General features: G+C 37.6%; 1 protein-coding gene across 1 annotated transcript; it reads left to right on the top strand.

Moving 5' to 3' along the window:
* The first annotated feature begins 3,202 nt into the window (after positions 1–3,202).
* LOC143037915 (UPAR/Ly6 domain-containing protein rtv-like) lies at positions 3,203–13,197 on the top strand. The gene is made up of 4 exons (XM_076206579.1): positions 3,203–3,399; positions 9,658–9,819; positions 10,431–10,522; positions 12,702–13,197. Exons 1-4 carry the CDS (start codon positions 3,327–3,329, stop codon positions 12,810–12,812), a joined length of 438 nt encoding a protein of 145 aa, XP_076062694.1. The 5' UTR covers positions 3,203–3,326; the 3' UTR covers positions 12,813–13,197.
* The last annotated feature ends 9,096 nt before the right edge of the window (positions 13,198–22,293 follow it).

The raw sequence follows: 22,293 nt of genomic DNA, 5'->3' as shown, positions 1-22,293 counted from the left end.
TGGATTAAAGATAAAGTATGGGTTAAAGAAGAGTGCATCATGTGCATCATGTGCATCATGTGCATCAAAAGAAGCAGCGAGAAGAAAAATCCAAGCATTTAGAACAAGGGTTCCCAACCGGTGGGTCGCGACCCCCAGGGGGGTTAAGAAGCCTTGGCAGGGGGGTCGCGTAGCCTCGTTAGAAGTAGCTAATGTGTGTGTGTGTGCATGGAATAAAAGGGTTATGTACACAGCCGACATTTTTGACCAGCTGAACAAGCTCAATTTGAAGCTTCAAGGAAGGGAAACACATGTTCTCCTTTTTCAAGATAGTCTTCGGGCCTTTGTTTCCAAACTGCAGAACTGGCGTCAGAAAACCAATCTTGGAAACATCACTATGTTTGAAAAACTTTGTGGAGTGATGGATGAGTCTCAGATCCAACTGGATCAGTTCCTCAAGGATGAGATTACCGAACATCTTCAGTCTCTAGAAAAGGAAGTCGAGTGTTACACTTCCCTGAGCTATCACAGGAACAAGAGGCCCTGGTACGGAACCCATTTTCTACTGAGCTTGATCTATCCAGCATCCCAGTTGAAATCCAAGATGAATTTCTGGATCTAAGGAACGACTCTTCAGCTCATGATCTCTTCAAGGTGAAACCAGTGACTCAGTTCTGGTGCACTATGTATCAGTCATACTTCAAAGTCAGCATGATAGCTTTACGTGTCCTTGTTCTATTTGCTTCTACCTACTTGTGTGCGGCAGGATTTTCCATTCTTGTCAATATAAAAACAAAGAATAGGAACAGATTGGATGTTGGAGATGACATGAGACTGGCTCTAACAAACTTTCGGCCACGAATTTCAAAGCTTGCTGCTGAAATGCAATATCAGGCATCCCACTAGCAAAAATTATAGGAAAGCAAATAGTGAGGCATCATTTTCAGTGTTGGATGCAGAAGGAAATAACCGCATAGTAGAGAGAAGAGAGATCACAGATGGAAAGAAATGTTGAACACCAGGGAAATGTAGAGGGAGAGGAAATGAAGAAATTTATGTGTAAAATATATATGAGTATAACACCAGAAGGGGTAAAAACTGTGTTGAAAAACATGAAGGGTCGAAAAGTGCCAAGAAACGAGCAAATACCCTGTGAGATCCACTGTATAAGGCGACGGGGGAGAGATTGCATCAAGTTGCTCACACGAATCTTTAACATCACCTGGGATTCAGAAATAGCTCTCAAGGACTGACTGACAGAGAGTTGTTTGTTCACTATATATATAAAAAGGACTACGTGCAGCTGTACTAACTATCGGGGTATATCCTTGTTTTCCCATGCTGGGAAATTATATGAGCGGATCCGCATGAAAGAAACTGTTGAAGACCAATTGGGACAGTGGCTACATTGTTTTAGACCACACACACGCTTACACACATACACACACACACACACACACACACACACACACACACACACACACACACACACCTATATATATATATATATATATATATATATATATATATATATATATACAGTATATATATAAACACGCACGCGGGCGTACACCCACACACATGCGCACGCGCCCACGCACCCATACACACAAAAAACGGACACTTGCTATACCCGTTGCACTGAGATCTGGCCGTTAGGGCGGAGCACTGGGAGTTCCCCTGTGGTGCCACATATAATTATTCTATAATTTCATTTTATTTTATAATTCTATTTTATAGTTTTATAATGTTGCCTCATATGATTATATTATAATTTTTTGTCACACACCACCACTGAGGTAAAAATCAAAGCAATGTTTTCTATACAAAGGTTTCGTTTCTTTAAGTCTAGATATGGCATATATGCATGAGAGAGCGACGATGCCGCTACATCTAATCTCTGGCCCCGCCCCCCTCATACTGCATTCAGAAAACATTGCATCCACATGCACGTTCTCGCCATGGATGCCCACATGTGGCAACACCGGGAAATCTCCTAGCCCCGCCTTATCGGCCAATTCTCCTTGCTCTGACTATAACTCATTAACCCGAGATTGCACTGCAAGCCAGCACATCTTTCGTGGGCAAGGAGAGCTCTCATCGCCCAAGATTGCTTTGAATCGCACACACGCACATACACATACAGAGGCACACACACAGGCAAGGCAACACACGCACGCATACACACGACTCGACGACGCAGTGGTAGCGTTCGCGACCGCTGCTGCAGTGGCCGAGCTCGAATCTCGCCCAGGGCTGAAATAATTTCAGCATCGCTGCGCTGCGAACCGTTACTTCAACTCTCGTGGGCGGGAAATTGTGTGTGTGTGTGTGCGTGTAAGGTCACAGCATTACCCATAGATCGCTGATAAATGAACGCTGAGATCTCATTCGGGAGGGTAGTAGTTGTCGATCACGAGTCCAACACGTGATCCAAGACTATGGTGAATCACGCACACACCCTTTTATCGGATATAATTTTTGTTCAGAAACGTTATTCTTTATATTGTTAGTTATTAGATTTTCCCATAGTCCCCAATTTCCACTGACTGGGGAAGGGAAAGGAAGAACAAAACGACGGCAGAAGGATGGCACGGGGTGAAGGTTCAAGTAAAACGACAAGGAGGCATCCGAGGCAAAGGAATTGGTAAAAACAAAGAGAAGATTTAATGAGAAGATGGAAGATGGTATTTAAAACAATTACCGATTTCCTTCGAAATATTTATTATATGAGGGAAGTAGAGATGGATATTGAATATATAGGTGGGATACTGTGATACAGAAGTGATGATACAAAAGAGATAATTAAAAAAAAAAATTGAGTGAAAAAGGTGGAAGAAGTAGCAAAGGGGATCGAGCCGAAGGAAGCGAGATATGAATCAGGGAAGAAAGATTAATTATCACTTTTGTAAAATATTTTTTCAGTTAAAAAAAGATGTATAAAAGACTGCAAATGTCTCGAATAATTACAAATACTCTCAATTTAGGGTCCGATAAAAGTGCTCGGTTTCACTGAAAATTACTGTGCTGTAGTAAGTAGTGATCCCGACTACAGCATGTAGCTTGAAGATTCCGATCCTAGCATGTCCTTGGCTGGTAGTGGCTTATACCGGAAATAAACTATATGAATACAAACATGCATGTAATTTATACGATTGATATTCATCGTGCGTTTGGCAGCAACAGTAAGACGTGCAGCGTCTTTGAGGCGATCTCAACTCTCACCGACAACACCGAACGCCCTTGATCCGCGGAACATTTCCAACCAATTCCGTCAAGCAGTAGAGATGTGGCCATCGTGCAAGTGAGAGTGTGGACGTTGAATTTGATCAATTTGGCTCCTCAAAATGTTTCAAAGGATATCTACTCGGGTTGCGATAAGTGTCGCCTGTCTTCTACTTCTTGTAACATGTGTTAAAGGTGAGTACACGACGGGAAATTGACAAGAAAGGCAACTTAATGTAGGTCACGATTGTTTTTTCCTAGCATTTCTGATGTCGACATTTTACTCCTTCCGTCTGGCTCTTGAACCAAGTACAACTTGGGTATTATTGCAAATAATATCCCACTGTGCATTTATCTCTCAGATGGATGATAATAACAACTGGCGAGTCAAAACAAGTGCATGACTTCAGTAAACCCTTTCGCTATGCAATAGTTTCCCTCGGGTGAATAAAATCACCTACGGCAACCAGAACAAGTACAAAACTCGTGGAAGGCAGTGATGGTGTAAAGAGTCACGTAAAACGCACTGTGAAATGATATAAATAAACTGTACTAATTATTCGTAATTTAATAACGGAAGTTGTACGTATAGTCATGGACAGCTGTAATTGTCATCGTGTGTATTCACCTAAATAGAATGCATGCTGATAATTTTGTCGGAATAGGTGGTAAAGTTGCATTCAAGTCGTTCCTGAAAGTCTTGATATCTTGATCCTGCGAATTAGTTTCCCAAGATTAAACTTTCCTCCGATCATGGTTTTATTAATTCAAGTCCGACAAATTTCCGTGACATCTTAAATTGCGTAACCCTTTTTTTTATATATAATATATATATCATATATATTTAAGTTGCCAGTGCACATCTGTAGGAGCACATCATGTATTACTTGAGACGAGTTATTTTTGTTCTTATGGCCTTGAACATACCGCTAACCTAACGGTGATTTCTCTGAGGCCTGGAAGAGAGAGGGAGTGGTATTTGTTGACCCCCGTGTCCTTGGCTCCCTCCCTAATACCTGCATTCTCCAGTGCGGGTACTTCAACCGTGCTCATTCGCAAAGAACTTAAATTTAGAATTTACTTCGGCTGACTTAAGAACCTTATGATGCTGTGGACGACCCAGGGTTTTAAACCATAAATTCAAGAACTGGAATAAGAGAGCGGTACCGCACAGGAAGTAGGGCAAGATTAAAAGTTGCAGATGTAAATGTGTATGAATTACTGTTAACCAGGGTAGTAGTTAATGATTATATATTAACAAATAAACCCGGTATTCTGTGCTTATTTTTTCTATCGGCCTCTTCATCGAGAATAAAGTATTAGAAAAAGTAAACCTACAACTGGGAAGCGCTAGATACAGTCGAAAGACAAGGTGTGAAGCGGTGTGGTGTTAGGTGTTGCAAATAACAAAGTAATGATAATGTTAATAGTAATAATAATAATACTGTAATAATGTTAATAGTAATAATAATACTGTAATAATGTTAATAGTAATAATAATATAATACTAATATGAATTATAATAATGATGAAACTGTATTGAGCAAAGGAAAGACTGAGGCAATACGTCTGATAATCGAAATCAAAGGTGAATAGAAATACATCATTATAGAATACACCGCCCTGAACGAGGGCGTGGAATGATGACGACCAAATGATAGGTGACTTGATTATCAAGTAGATGAATTGGGAGGAATATTAGGCAGGTGGTATTGACAGTTCCTGAGGTAATATTCTATTAAAGATGGTAATGGAAAACACAATGACTCAATGGGTAAAATAAGGAACAGGAGTAAGAGGAGAAGACTTTCCAGCAAGATGACCTGCTAACCAAGGAACCTGACATTACTTAAAAAAAAATTATTAAATGTGCCCCAGAGGAAAGAAAGTCCATGTAGCAACTTAATTCCAGATATGGAATGAGATATAGAACTGAGGCATGAATCTCACTGACTAGGTAAATACAATTGTGGGAAAGTAAATTCCATGGTTTTAGGACTTTAAGCAATATGGGAAGGATAAATGATAATGAAACTGAGAAAATGTGGAACTAAAAACATGAAAACAATGGGAAAATGCAGAAAGGCTAGAAATTATTACATGAAAATCTGTAGAGAGGAAGAGAAGAACTTTGAAAGGGATTTTATTGGCAAATGCAAAGACAAACCTAAACTCTTCTTCAGGTTTTCCAGTGGTAAATTGAGGTTCAGAGAAACTTTGAATTGACAGTAGATGGAAAAGATAATGAAGAAGCACCAGTAAGGCTGAAATAGTGAAGATTGTTGGGATTTATGAAATAGATATGGAAGCCAAGGAAGTACACTATACTTAAATGACAAAAATGCAATATTCTGAAATGGGTAAGAGTTCCAAAAGGCGATCAGTAAATTACCCAATTGGAAAAGAAAGATCTGAGAAATGTTCATCACAGATAAATCATCACATGACAAACTTATCAACAAAATTTTGGATGAAACATACACTATTGATAAATGTAAAAATGTCTTTCTACTACAGGGACAAGTTGAAAAAATAAATCATAGAATACATGATCTGCACCACATTGGCATATGCATCAGTGATGTGGTTTGCAAAAGGTGAAGGATATATATGAGATTGAGAAAATACAAAGAACAACAACCATATTAGTTCCTGGACTTGCAGATAAAACATATGAAGAGATACTGAAAATATCGGGCCTACCATCAATGGAAGAAGGAAGAATAAGAAGTGACTTAATAACAGTGTTCAGGACATTAAAGGGAATATATAAGACTTTAAGAGAATGGCTCATGATTTGGAATGAAAGAGAATCACGAGGTCATGGGAGCAATTAATATAAAGGATGTAATGAAATAATAGTTTCCCATACCAATGCATGGATTCCTGGAGCAGCTTGAAAGCAGGCACAGATACAGGAGGGGGGGGGGCAATGCCCCAAGTATGGTACACTCATTTCGAGTTTGATTCTCCTTGGATAAACACTTTTTAGTGCGAATTTATGATTTGAATTATATTTGTGAATTATATATGATTTTACATACAATTACAAGCAAAACAGACAGGTTTCTGGATCAGTCTCCAAGCCAACAGCATTATTCTTGGGGTTGAAATATCGGAGTGTTTCAAGTATCGGTCATCGCTTATCGGTTCCCCCCCCCCCATAACATTCCTGGATCCGCGCCTGTTTGAAAGCTAATAATGCCCAAGATGAATCCATAAATCATGGCCACATATATGCACACACACAAAACTGTGGGGAGTTGGAGGGGTTGTGTAAGGTCTCAGCATTACCAATAGATCAGTCATATATGAGCTCTGAGCTCTCATCAGGGAGGGTAATAGCTGCCAATCACAAGTCCAACACATGATCCAAAAACATGGTGAATCACACGCACACACTCTTGTCCCCGAGTTATGTACAGTCTGACTTAAAGCATTTATCTTAGAAACATGCTTGACCTAGAGAAGACTTTTAAAAAGTACCTCACAATTGGCTCGTGGAAATTGGAACGTATTGGAGTAAAGTATAAGATGTCAGGATAGATCATCAGAATTCCACAGAGTTCATTGCTAGCACCAGTAATTTTTTTTCTCTATGTAAATGACATGGATGTCAAATGGGGTGAAAAGGGCTTTTGAGTAAGAGAGGAATGTCTGTTGAGCAAAGAAGGGAGGAAAGAGTGGAATGGGTGGGAGTGGGTATGTGCTTTGTGACTTGGCTACCTCCCTTGTAAGGGAAAAAATTGGTATATAGATAGATAGTTAATGACATGATGGAAGGTACAACAGGGTATGCCAACATGTTTGCAGATCATGCAAAAGTCATGAGAAAATGAAAAAAATAGGATTGTAGGCTATTGCAAAAAGATCTATACACTATTTTCACAAGGTACCAAGTATGGGAAATGTATTTTAATACCAAATAATGCAAAGTGCTGAAAATGAGCAATAGCTGCAAAAGACCACTTTTAGATTATTCCTTGGGAAGGGAATACATTACAAAAGCAAAAGAGGAGATTTGGGACAAAGGGCATCAGATAATCAGGTTCCCAACCTGGCAAATAAACCATATGAGGAGAGACTGAAAGCAATGGGTCTACCAACTTTGAAAGATCAGAAGAGGTGATATGATTAAGTACTGTATAATGATTATGTTGCTAAAGGGATAAACTATATTTGTGAAAGAAATCTCTTGGTTAGTGACAGGAGGGCTTTAAGAGGTCATGAGAACAAACTAAGAAATATGAGGCCTACATGTTTAACCTCTTCAATACGAGTCAAATTCTCGTAGGCAGCATCACCTGCCTGATGTATGATGATGCATTGCAATACTCGCATTATAGAATATAAAGTTGCAGCTGCATTACTCATTCTTTTTCACTCTGAATATTAATAACCACAGAAAATATGGTCAGGTCAGTTCACAGAATATGATGGTCACTCAGCTGCAGCTATGAAATACGTATAATCAAGACGCCAATGCTGGCAACCTCATATACCCACTCATGCCCCATTACGTCTATATAGCCATCATCATATGGAAGGGGTTAAAGGTTGTGAATGCAGTTTTCCATATAGATGCATAAATACTTAGATTAGTTTAGGTAATATAGCTCAAAGTGGAATAATGCATGAATTAAAATGTAAATATGATCATTGGAAATATAATATATAAACCAGGTTGGACCATGAATTTAAGGCTAGGTATGGTCAATTGGAGAGTAGGAGACAAGAGCCAATGAGTGTTGCTCCTTCCCTGTATACTACAATTAGGTAAACACATATATACACACCAAGATAATGCAAAAATTATGAGTGAAAGAAGGAGAGGGCTGTAGGTTGAAAGAATATATGTATATATATATATATATATATATATATATATATGAAAAAGGTGGAAAAAGAGTCACGGGTCTTGTTCCGAGTTTATTCCTGACCGGTTTCACTTGTAGCTTCTTCAGAAGAAGCTACAAAAGAAACCGGTCAGGAATAAACTTAGAACGAGACCTGTGACTCTCTTTTTCCACCCTTTTCAACTTGTCACAATGTCTCAACATATATATATAAGATTTAGATATACAATTGAATGAATGAAATAGATATAGACAGTATATACATATAGAACCAAGAGTGTGCAGTTATTTTCAACAATAAAAAGGCAAAGTACATGTGTTCCCCAGGTTGTGTAGAATACGACTTACAGTGTTCCATCCTTACAAACGGGCTCAAATAAATTGGCTTAATTTGTGGCTTAGAAGACGCTCCAATGCATTTGACGTATCCTATTTTAGATAACATATTTTGAGTACCTACATAAATATACCAACAGCTTTTTTCCCCTTACAAGAGAGGTAGCTATAGTCCACTCCAACCCATTTCATCCCCACATACTGTACTCCCATTCATCAACCCTCCCTCCCTCTTTTCTTGGTTCCTCCTGGAAGAGGGGTCATCTCTGCATCTCGCTCACTGCCTCAGGTCAGAAGCAATGCAGCACATCCACAGCAAGGCTGCTTCATTTAATTGGCAATCCCCCCCTCTCTGTCTGCTCATGCAAAAAAAAAAAAAAAAAAAAGAAGAAGAAGACAGGGAGAAATCCCTTCGGGCTATGTCAAAATATCATTCACACATACTGTACTCCCTCACCCCCCATCCCCCACCTTCCATGCATCACAGCATCATCCATACACAACCATTTTCCAGGCATCCCTATCTTCTGTCTTCTCCCTTCCTTCCTCAACAAAAAGTCCCCTCTTCCCCAATGCCCCTTTTACCCCATCAATCAATCTCATCCGTGGTTGCCCCCTCATGTTCTTTCCATCTTCACCTCAGCCCACCACACCTCTTTACTAATTTTTCTTCACTCATTCTTTTCTTTTCAGTACCAAATGTCAAAATTTGACTTTTCCAGAGAAACCTAAGTTCAGTATGAAGTTCTCATTAATGTTAGTGACAAATTCTTCACAAACTAGTATGGAACACTAAATTTAAATCAGATATATGCAATTTTGGATACAGGACTAAGGTTAGGTTTTAAGTGTGCATTAAAACTTAGTGGCCATTGCTCACATGGTGAACACCATGTCTGAGTTTGAAATTTTCTCCACTACAGAACTTTTCACTAAAACATCAAATAAAAGATTCCATTTCACATGTTTTCCCATCCTCAGTTCACTTGCCATTATTAATTCATTCCTCTGTATGCCAAGACCCCAAATTCAAACACAATCTCCACCCAGAGCTTGACCCCTGTGCAACCTTTCTTAAATGAGAGACTTATTTTACTGGAAAGATGCCTTCTAATTGTATAAATATTTCTTTGTTACACTTTTTGTTAGTGAACAGGAGACTTCCCCATTCCCCTTTCCTGTGCTTACAAATTGTACTTCCCCTTTCTCCAATCGTCAGCTCCATTCTTGACATCTCTAACCAAGTCCATTCTTGTCACAGCCCAGAACTGCTTCTCCTGCCGGTCACGGGGTAAACTTGGTGACTGCCGGGATCAATTTGTATACAATGCAACAACATCACAGAAGGTCAATGGTGTGGAAGCAGTACCCTGTGCATCGGGATGGTGTGCCAAGATCATTGAAGGAGACCCCAAAGGAGAAGGTATGTATGTACACACTTGTAAAGAAATGTGGGTCAGATACTTTCAGGGCTTTGTGCATTTTATATATATATATATATATATATCAAAATTTATTTTTAAGAGCCTTATGCTTTTAGAATTGTTGTCATTTGCACTTATACTGTTGGAAAATTTAACTTCATGTATTATTTTATATTATTTGTTGAATTATCATTTTAAGGCCTGTGGGCACAAAGGTCAGTAGTTGAATTTAGTTATTTTTGTCTATAAATTCTTTCATATTTATGCATGTGTTTAAGGTAACTTGATATCCCCATTTCTTTTTCTGTCAAGTTAGTTCCACCTTATTTTCACATGACCATACCTGCTTACTGAGATGAGTTTCTTCAACTGAATAAAATTATTTAGTAATAGTCATATCTTTACAAGTCTGGTCCCCAGCATTTAAGAGATAATTTCCTGAACTAAATAAGATTGTGTGGCAGTAGCCATGAAATGTATTTATGTCCAATCTTTAGTGTTTAAAGGATGGAATTCCATGCTACAAAGTCCTCTGTAAGGGGCACCATCCTAGCCTTCTGATGGGAGGAGTTTGTGATGTTAAACCATATCATCATCACACCTTTTGCAGATCATGACTTGGCCACAGAGCGTAAGTGTCTTCAACGATCACCCCCAGACAATCTTGAGCGGTGTGGTGACACAGCATATGGGACCAGGAAGGTAAGGAGTGGGAGGCTGTGGAGAAAGTAATGATTAGGAGAAATAGATTATAAAGAATTAAGGAAGGGGAAAGTTTATTGAAGAGGGCAGTAGCTGTCCCTCTGCTTGGGAATGGAAGGTGCCGATAGACTGAAATCATTGTTACATAAATTTCCATGAATTAGAGACCAATGACAGGTGTTTATGATGGTCTTGCAAGAGAGATAATGGCAAGAATTGTCTCCCCTGTTGGGCCCAAGGTCTATGAACTATAGCATGTGGAGTGCTGAAAACTGATGTATACTTCCCTGCTCCTGTTGCTTTCATCCACTGGCATAGGAATTTATTCCATCTATATACCAGGAGCTTTTCCCCCTTATAAGGGAGGTAGCCAAGTCAAAGGCACATACCTACTCCCACCCTTTCCTCCGTCTCTTCTTAGCTCCTCGTGGATGATGGGTCATCCCTACATTCTGCCCACTGCCCTGGGTCAGAAGCAATGTATCAAGACACAGTTACCACAGCAAGGCCGCTTCACTTAATCGGTGACATCGAAATGGTCCCTTATTATTACAACAGGGACAATAGTAAAAAAATTCTTCTCAAAGAGATGTATAAGAGAGCTCAAGGACTGTTACTACCCAGTAAAAGGCTATGGCTTTCCAGTCAGTGAAACTCGAAGTAACAGGTATTATTATTGCCATGAATTACTGTTTATAACAGAGAAAAAATATATACATTCTATTATAGTTATATACTAATGTATGAGGCAAAATCCTCTAATTTCAATGTATCAGTCAGTTGTTGCATCAGAGACCCAGTTTCCTGAAAATTAATATGGATGAAGCTCAGCATGAGACAGCTGAGAACAGAGCTTTAGTGTCAATTTCAAATTGTTTCAGACTCTGAACTGGGTTCTTCCCATGATCTGTTGGGCAATGGGTTTCCCGTCAGTGAAACTTGAGGTGGCAGTAATTATTGTTGTGCGGGAACCACATTTAGTTATTGTTGGATATGAGGATATCATACCCTTAATTATTCTGTACCTATGTGGGGAATAATATTAGATGAGCCTGTGTGTGTCAACCCCATATTGTCACTGGATATGTTGGGATCTTGAAAAGACATGTCTTCTTCAGTGGGTTTATTAACGTCTGTCCACCATTGTGCGGGTATTAACATCTGTCTCATTGTGTTGGGTATATATACAGAAAAGTAAACAGCATTCAAATGTACCACATAACACATGAGCATTGTGGGTGTCTAATTTGATCCTTTTTATAATGGATTGAATAGCTATGCATGAATATCAGTTATCAAGTACATAACAGTTATTACAATCTAGATGTGGTCACCATACAATAGTTATTACAACCCACATCTTGGCTACCTCCCTTATAAGGGGAAAAAAGCCCTTGACATATAGAGGGGACTATATCACTACTAGGGTAGATCAGGTTCTTGTTAGTTTATTTGTCATCTTTCCAACCATGTAGTGAAACATGCTTAGATTTCTCACCAAAAGTCTTGTTAATGTGCTTATAATGACATTCAGACCCTTTTCTTTCACTTTTGTAATTGTTTCACTCCCCATTAAGTAAATCATACCTTATTGTACTTTTAACCATTTTTAACCACTTCAGTGTGAGTCAAATTCTCATGCACAGCATCGTCTGCCATACATACGATGCATCACATTACTCGCATTATAAAATATACAGAAAGTCACTGTTGTATTACTTGTTCTCTTTTACTCTTGAGTAATAATAAACAAAGAAAACGTGATCAAATCAGTTCACAGAATCCAAGGGTAACTCATGTACAACTACGAATAAATATATGTAATCAAGACACTAATGCCGGCATCCTTGTGTACCCACTCATGCTTCATGGCCCCTACATAGGCCTCATCATACTGAAGTGGCTAATACTGAACATTCGTTCGAATCAGAATTTATATTTTTTATAAATGGCTCCAGTCATGTGTATATTTGCATAACAGTTATAATGAACAGGAAAAAATAATATGCTTTTGGACTTTTTATTTCTTTGTATCTGTCATCAGAAAAAGAATTGGTTAATATAATGAAGAATTTTACACTTGAAAAGAAATGCAAGAGGCTGTCTTCATATATTTAGTGTACAAAAGTCAATGATGAAAAAGAAATATGTTTACACTAACACTGATCTTCTGTTCCAGGTGTTCATGTGCTTCTGTAACGGCAATTTATGTAATACAGCTTCCATGTCCAGCCCATCTCCCCAAGTCTTCATCTTCCTCCTTGCAGCCATTCTTGTTCTAGTACATTGAGAATAGGAAACACCTACACAGCCTTGTTTAAGCCAATGACTGCCCATAATTCCTGCATCATATGAATTTCATATCATGTCATACTAGTATCACTCACTACAAAGTTGCTCCAGATGGTATACACCGCTCCATTATAGTCAGCCATTTTCTTCTCTCATACTTGACTTTCATATACTCCCCTTTCAACCACAAACCACTGCAATACACAATACTTACCTCAGCAGATATAACACAAGACAACACCCACAGAATACCAACATAGTGAGACTGAAGTTTTGCATTCATACGTAAACCTTGATATGGACAGCATGCGTGGTATCTATGAAGCTAAACCCACAGAACTTGTCACACTCTATGAGAGAAGACACCAATATACAGATGCATCCAGCAGATCTCAGAACACTACAACAACGCAATATATAGCATCATCCCACCCAACTACTTTTCAGCTAAACAGTCTAGGCCAGCATTTCTCAACCTTTTTACCCTTGCGTAACCTTCAAAATAAATTGCATGTCTCAAGGAATCCCTGCAAAAAAAAAACACATATACCATATCTTTCTCATTTTATTTTCATTGTAATGATAGGTTAGATAGGATGATGTCTATATTACATTATCACAATAACCAAGAATATGTCGTGCATGTTTAATTATATTACATATATGAAATCAAATAAAAAATCAAAAGTGCATTAGCTTATCTCACTTGTTCTCACAGAACCCTTAGGGACCTAAGGTTCCGGGGAACCCTGGTTGAGAAACGCTGGTCTAAGGAATGATAATTATAACAACTACACAAATATGACTAAACACATACATGCAGTTCTCATAGACAGCCCAAGCTAGTCCAATGCTTAACAGGACTCTTGACTGCCCTCATTTTGAAATACACAAATCTAAACAGAATAAGTACGCCAAAGTGGACTGCAACAATCACCACTTGACATTTGGTACATATCTGAACAAGTCAGGTAACACAACAGATAATATAATTCCACTCTGCCAGGCTGCCTTACTTTCAGTCATACATACATCTTTACTGGTTGCTCATACTGGCAGCACACATACAAGAACATGGCATAATTGGGGTGGAGAACCACTGGCAAGAGCCTAAGAGGGTGGTCAATTTCGTTTGTAAATCCAGCGTCATAACTCACTGATTCCAAGGGCTACTCAACATTAACATCATCATTATCAGTAGAGTTAATATTAGTGAATCCCTTTAAATAAACTACACTGTTGCTCTCCTATCATCTCTTTCTCATATTATCCACTGTATCGTAATTCACTTTCACACCTTTCCTGGGATGCTCAAAAGGCTCGTAACATTATAGTTTTTACGTTTAAGCTTGCAAATTTTTCCCCTTTGACCTACCAGTGATAAGTAGGTAGGCAATTCCTTTTTGAAGAAATGTAGGTATAAGAAAAAAAAAAGATTAGTGTCACAGTTTTTGGATAGGCTAAACCCATCATTCATTAATTGTCAACCTAAGCATGGACAGAACACTGAAGGAATAATTAAATTTATTTGATTGCCCCTTCATTTTTTTTGTGTATACCTTGTTTAGAATCCTCTCCTCTTTACTTGTTTATCTCCTACCTTCATTCCCTTTCCTCTCATTATCTCCCACCCAGTCTTCTCTAATCCTTTCTGTACTTCATGTCATTGTCTTGTTATTTCCTGTTTTCTCCATTCTGTTACCTTTGAATCATAAATTCATTTCACTAGCTTGTCTCCTTTTCAATCTTTCTCCATCCCAACACCACCATGATTATCATTTCCTCTCCACTCACCCTGTTTCTACATTTTCTTTTATACCTTCCTTGTTCTCTCTCCATGTTTACACATGTGTACAGTGAGACCTCTCATTAACGGACATTAATTAGCTGTGTTTGCGGTGTTTACACTGTGTTTTTGGTGTATTTGGTGCTGTTGTTTAGTACGTGCAATCACTATGCCACCCAAAAACCACTCCAAATCAATGGATTATTCACGTCAACGGACACCTTTACCCCCCTTTTAGTCAGTTAATGAGAGGTAGTACTGTATTTGTATTTTTCACATACCAGCTTGTTTCCCTTTTGATTGTGAGGTAACTGTGAGAACCATATTCTTTGCTCCCAGAGAAAAAGAGGAAAAAGACAGCATCTTTGCTACAGTGGTGTTATGCAGTGAAGTAGACATTGGAATTCTTACTGTGCATCCTTGTAGTGATTTTCAGGGGTTTACATGGGTCACAAATTCATTAACATCTTGTGTTCAAATTATGAGACCAGTTCTCTACCACCGTATCATTGGACATAATTTTTACGTGAATAAGAATGTTGTTGTATGGATTCCATTGTGTACATATATACATAAATATATGTAGGTTTTCTGTTTATGTACATATGTGATTTTGTGTGCTTTGCAAGTTTTTGATATCTTCGCAAAACTATATTTGCTTGTGAATATTGCATTCGTTTATGGACATTGAATATAGATTAGACCTAGTCAAATGCAAATCCATAGAATAGTAACATGTATTGGCAGTCAGGCCTAGAGATGCCTAAACATATATAAGTACACAAATAATTGTATTTATCAATTAGGTAAATACTTAAGCACACATAAAACTTTCATAGGCATAGATGACTGTCATATATGCATGTATATATGAGTAGATGTATTGATTAAAAGAATGCATAAAATCTTTGAGTTTGATTTGTACATACATATACCAAGGGCTTTATCCCCCTTACAAGGGAGGTAGCCAAAGTCAATTGCATAAATCCATTCCCACCTATTTCATATCCACATACAGTACTCCACTCCCATCCCTCCCTCTTTTCTTGGCTCCTCCAGGATGATGGGTCATCCCTACATCTTGCCCACTCTCCTGGGTCAGAAGCAATGCAGCAAGACAGAGCACATCCAGAGCAAGGCTGTTTCATTTGATCAATGACCCCCCCACTTTCCATCCCCTCATGCAGAAAGAGAAGACAGGGAGGTATCCCTCCGGGATGTGTCAAAATATCATTCACAAATGGCTGAAATAATGAACAACCACTTCAGATCAGTATTCACAATGGAAAACTCACCTAACAGTGAAGTTAGAGAGAGAGAATTATCCCCAGCAATGAAAGAAGTAAACGTAACACAAAAAGAAATCAGAGATCAAATTAAAACCCTGGATGTCAGAAAATCACATGGCCCAGACGGAATAGCAAACTGGATACTGAAAGAATGCATGGAAGAATTAACTGACAAAATATATGATATAATTAAATCATCACTTAAAGAAGGAAAAGTACCATTGGACTGGAAAAAAGCAAACATTGTACCAATTTATAAGGGAGGTGATAAGGAAGATCCATGTAACTACAGACCGGTCTCACTAACAAGCACAATAGCAAAAATTTGTGAAAGAGTGATCAAAAACAGATGGGTTAAGTACCTGGAAGAAAAATCTATTCTGAACCCAAATCAATTTGGATTTAGACAAGGGAGATCCTGTACAACAAATCTGATTTGCTTTTACTCAAGATTAGTAGACATAATAGAAGAAAGAGATGGATGGGCAGACTGTGCTTTTCTGGACCTGCAAAAGGCATTCGATAAGGTACCTCATAGGAAACTAATAAATAAGATAGAGTCAAAAGGTGGCATCAGAGGAAAATTATTGGAATGGATGAAAGACTTTCTGATTGGGAGGAAAATGAGAGTTGTAATTAGAGAAAAATTCTCCAACTGGGAAGAAGTAAAAAGCGGGGTCCCGCAAGGATCAGTACTGGCACCGATCATGTTCGCTGTATACATTAATGACATGAATGAAGGCGTGGAGTGCTATATAAATTTTTTTGCAGATGATGCAAAATTACTTAAGAAGGTAAAAACGGAAGAGGACTGCAACTCATTGCAACAAGATCTGGACACAATATGGAATTGGACTCAAAAGTGGGAAGTAAAATTCAATATTAAGAAATGCAGCATAAAGGAATTTGGAAAGAGTAAAAATAGAATATCAAAAGATTACAGAATTGGGGAAGAAAAAAATAAATAAAACAAATTATGAAAAAGATCTTGGAGTGATGATTGGAAAGGACATGAAACCAGATAAGCATATAAACAAGATGTTCGGAGAAACCTACAACTTATTGAGAGCAATCAAAGTGGCATTTACCTATATGGACGAAGAAATGATAAGGAAAATACTACACTAATAAGACCAAAACTCGAGTACGCAGCATCACTTTGGACACCCAGTACCAAAAAGAACATTAAGAAACTAGAAAGATTACAAAGAGCGACAACAAAACTAGCACCGACACTCGCCGAACTAACATATGAGCAAAGACTATCCAAATTGAACCTACCAACTCTGGAACAAAGAAGAGAAAGAGGAGATTTGCTAACTATCTACAGAATAATGAAAGGAATGGAAGTTTTAGACAGGAACGACCTATTAATGTGGGACAATGGTAAAACAAGAGGACACGAGAAAAAATTGAAAAAGGATAGTTATAGAAAAAACTTGAAAAGGAACAGTTTCCCACACAGAGCAATAAATACATGGAACAAATTAGACAACAAAACAGTATGTGCTAACACTATACAAGATTTTAAGATAAAACTTGATGCGGAGAGATACAAAGACGGGTCACCATGAGCATAGCTCCCCTCCCGTATATTACAACTAGGTAAATACATACTTCCTCACCCTCCCATCCCCCCACCCACTCCCATGCATCACAGCATCATCCATACACAAGTATTCTCCACTCACCCCTCTCTTCTCCCTTCCACAACAGACATTTCCCTCTTTCCCAATGCCCCTTTTACCCCATCCATCTTGTCCTTCGTGGCCTCCTCATATTTACTACCCTTCCACCTCTGCCTTCCATACTTCTTTCACTTATCTTTCTTCACTCATTCTTTCCATGTTTCCAAGTCATCCCAATACTTTTTCATCAACCCTATCTCCCAACTCCCTTTCCATGCCCATTCTCCTCCTCACCTAGTTCCTCACTCTATCCAGCCTAGTAACCCTTACCTCTTCTCAGGGATTTCATCTCAAACGCATTTGAACTCTTCCTTTCTTATGTTCCATGTTTCAGCCCCATACAGTGCTGTTGGCACAATCTCCTCTTAGCATTCATTCCCAAATGGTTATTTCTCATTACACTTTTTAATCCCTCAAGGCATTTACTTGCTTCTCTCAATCTATATTCTACCTCCACTCCTCCCTTTTCTGCCACATTTGCACCCAAGTATCTAAAGCTATCCACATCCTCCAGTCCCTCTCCCTTAATACTCGCTTCCAGTTTGCTCCCATCCTCTCCCCTTGTACATCTCATTACTTTTACCCACATTTGTCTTCAACTTTCTTCTTTCACACACCTTCCCAAACATTGTCATTAATTTCCTTAGATTTGTATGAAGGGTTTGATATGTACTTTTGATAAACGGCTTGGTTTAATATCTGGGACCAAGAACATGTACCTGCACAAATTTGTTCTGTGAGATGGACATCAGAGTCATTTCCCTGCCTTCTATCAAACCTGCCAGCATCTTGACTCCTACTTGGAGGTGCATCTCCAAGAAGTTGACATTCCAGTCTTCAGACTGTGCTTGAGATCTTTCTAAAAACTTCAACTGTATTCCTCCACATTTCTTGTGGGGATTATCAACAACTGATGACTGCTCCCCTTCTACTACTAATACAAGTCAGTGACAATAGTCCTATATTGATACAATGTAGATCAGTCCAAAATTTCTTCCCAGGACCTGAGGAATGCTATCAGCTGCTGTGAGGCTGCAGGTTTCCAGTCAGTGAAACTTAAGGGAACAATTATTTTCATTCAATGTCAATCACACGACAAAATACACAGAGCTGGGGCAGTCGTAGTCAAATCCTGAAAAGTCCATTGGAAGGTGCCATTGTTTAAATATTCATCTGGTTCCATGTGATTTTTTTTTCTTTTTTTTTTTTTCTTTTTTTTTTTTTTTTTTTGTGAAAATCAGAAGTGGTACTTGACAGGAGGCTATACCATTTGTGCTCCTCAGCAGCAGGCTGAGTGACAAGCAGAAACAGGACATGTTGCTGCTCAGCTGTATGCCACTCAGAAGCCAGACAGGTTCAGATAGGGAAAACCTGTGTTTCAGAAGTTGACAGCCAAGACCACACTAGTAGATCTCATTGGTCCAGAATCCCAACGTCTGTTAAGACATCATCAGCACTGGACTTGACTGGCTCCTGGATCGGGCTGAATCATGGCTAAAGAAGGAGGACTACAAGAAAGCCTTGGAGTATGTGAGAAACCTCAGAGTAGTGAATGACATTGCTGAGCGTGGAGTTAAGATGAGTGATTTTGCAAATGTTATCACCACAGATCCCAAGCAGATGGAATATCTCCTCCATGCTGTGGAATACAACAATTTGTTGCTCTATCTTGAATAGATAAAAAAGTTATACCATAAAATATGCCTCCTTGTGGCAATGCTTCCATATATCCTAGATAAAAATTAATGTGATTTTTTTTTTTTTTTTTTTTTTTTTTTTTTTTAAGGTAAAAAAGCATGGGGGAAAAGGACAGTAATGTATGAAAATATCTTTATTTGTTTATTTTTTCATTTATTTTTTAACAGGTCTAATACCACTGCTGCATATCTCAGAAGAGGTCATAGGTACATACATATACCAAAGGATTTTTCCCCCTTACAAGGGAGGTAGCCGAAAAGCAAAAGCATAAAATCCACTCTCACTCATTCCATCCCAACTCCCAACATACTCCACTCCCATCCACCCCCTTCCCTCTTAACCTGGCTCCTCCTGGATGACGGGTCGTCCCTGCATCTTGCCCACTGCCCTGGGTCAAAAACAGTGTCGCAAAACACAGCACATTCAAAGCAAGTAAAGGCATAAAAGGTCATAGGTAGTATGTAATCAATATTTCTCCTGCGTCCACGTTGTTATAGTTCAATGCCATGGTGGGCTACCTGTGTCGAGAACTTTCTTGTTTACATATTATTACCCCTCTTCTCTAGACTGTCACTCCCCTAATATGGCATTTTGTATATATTAAAACTGAATTCCACCTGATATTTTATCTCTCGCCGAAATCTGACTGCAAGGTAGAGTTAATGTCCTGATGCTTCTTCCCAGAACTTTATTCATGGTGCGGAGTACTTTTTCGTATCCTCGGCACGTTCAAGTACTCTAGCGTTTTTGGTGGCGGTACTAAGCTAAGATTTCTCCAATAACGTCATTACCGACTAGGGATGCCAGTTTGTGGGAGAATTTTGCTCACATAGTATTTTTGTGAGCAAATTATATGTTGCAATGAACTTATTTGTGTATATAATAATTCCTTCTTTTTGTGGAGAAAGAATGTGGAAATCCAGATTTCCTTTTGGGAATTTTGTGGAAAAAAATCACACATTTCTGGAAACTGCCTTAGATCACTGGCAGCACTGCTTTGGACGCACGACGTACGTACCTGCCAAGCTACTGATTTGCCATGCCGTAAGATTTTGCGTTAAACGTTTGGGTATAAAACGGTAATTAAACCATAAGAAAACCATATTTTTTGTCATTCTATATTTATTTGTCTCAAAACGAAAGTAGAATGGAAACACAATGTAAACATATGACACAGTTACAGTATGAATACCACATAATGAAAACCTACCGCTTACAAAGGATCTTGTAAACAGTAATGTTTTTCATTATGTAGTTCTCGTACTGTGCCACTTGAAGAGGGGAATTTATTTCAGATTGTTTAAAACAAACACATTAAAAAACACATCGCATGCGGAGAAACAAATTAATATTTTCAAGTTACGCCGTCAGACTTGAAACTCAGAAATTACGTTAAGATTTACGTAAAAAACATAAGACTTGACAGGGTATGCCTCGTAGCGGGCCCCGGCAGAGGAAGGCCGTGGTCCTTCGGGAATAAATGGCGACTGAGTTCTTTGCGGTCAGTTAATGAGGCGCTGCAATGCGTCTCTTCGTTGTTATATATATATTGCGTATGTTATATATATTGCGTATATTATGTATATTGTATATATTGCGTATGTGATATATATTGCGTATATGATATATATTGCGTATATTATACATATTCCATATATATATATTGCGTATATTATATATATTGCGTATATTATATATTGCGCATATGTATATTGCGTATATTATGTATATTGCATATACTATGTATATTGCGTATATTATGCCTATTGCATGTATTGCATATATTCCATATATTATGTATATTACATATATTATGTATATTGCATATATATATATATATTGCATATATTATGTATATTGCATATATTGTGTATATTGCGTATATTATGTATATTGCGTATATTATGTATATTGCGTATATTATGTACATTCCGTATATTATGCATATTGCGTATATTATGTATATGGCGTATATTATGTATATTGCGGATATTATGTATATTTCATATATTATGTATATTGCATATATTATGTATATTACATATATTATGTATATTGCGTATATTATGTATATTGCGTATATTATGTATATTGCGAATGTCATGTATAATGCGTATATTGGGTATATTATGTATATTGCGTATATTATGTATATTGTGTAGGTTATGTATATTGCGTATATTATGTATATTTTGCGTATATTATGTATAATGCGTATATTATGTATATTGCGTGTATTATATATATTGCGTATATTATATATTGCGTGTATAATGTATATTGAGTATATTACGTATATTGCGTATATTATGTATAATGCGTATATTATGTATATTGCTTATATTATGTATATTCCGTATATTGCGTATATTATGTCTATGTGTATTATGTATGTTATGTATATCATATATAGTGTATATTATGCATATTGCGTATATTATGTATATTGCGTATATTGTGTGTATTATGCATATTGCGTATATTATGTATATTGTGTATATTGCGTACATTATGTATATCGAGTATATTGCGTATATTATGTATATTGCGTATATTATGTACACTGCGTACATTATGTATATTGCGTATATTATGTAAATTGCATATATTATGTATATTGCTTATATTATGTATATTGCATATATTATGTATATTGCATATATGTATATTGCGTATATTCATATATTGTATATATATTGCATATATTATGTATAATGCGTATATTGCGTATATTATGTGTATTACGTATAATGTGCATATTGCGTATATTATGTATATTGTGTATATTATATATATTGCGTATATTATGTATATTGCGTATATTATGTATATTGCGTATATTATGTATATTCTGTATATTATGTATATTGTGTATTTTATGTATATTGCGTATATTATGAATAATGTGTATATTATTTATATTGCGTACACTATGTATATTGCGTATATTATGTCTTATGTGTATTATGTATATTATGTGTATTATGTATATTGTGCATATCTATAATATGTATATTG

Source organism: Oratosquilla oratoria, chromosome 23, assembly GCF_046742065.1.
Source record: "Oratosquilla oratoria isolate Oo_2021 chromosome 23, ASM4674206v1, whole genome shotgun sequence".
Lineage (NCBI taxonomy): Eukaryota > Metazoa > Arthropoda > Malacostraca > Stomatopoda > Squillidae > Oratosquilla > Oratosquilla oratoria.
The sequence above is the reverse complement of the archived record's forward strand: the minus strand, read 5'-3'. Positions and strand labels throughout refer to the sequence as shown.

Excerpts from the sequence above, each read along its gene's own strand:
- LOC143037915 (XM_076206579.1), top strand. The coding sequence starts at position 3,327 with ATGTTTCAAAGGATATCTACTCGGGTTGCGATAAGTGTCGCCTGTCTT. Across the intron at positions 3,400-9,657 it reads TCTTGTAACATGTGTTAAAG|CCCAGAACTGCTTCTCCTGC; the intron begins GTGAGTACACGA and ends TTCTTGTCACAG. Across the intron at positions 10,523-12,701 it reads CAGCATATGGGACCAGGAAG|GTGTTCATGTGCTTCTGTAA; the intron begins GTAAGGAGTGGG and ends CTTCTGTTCCAG.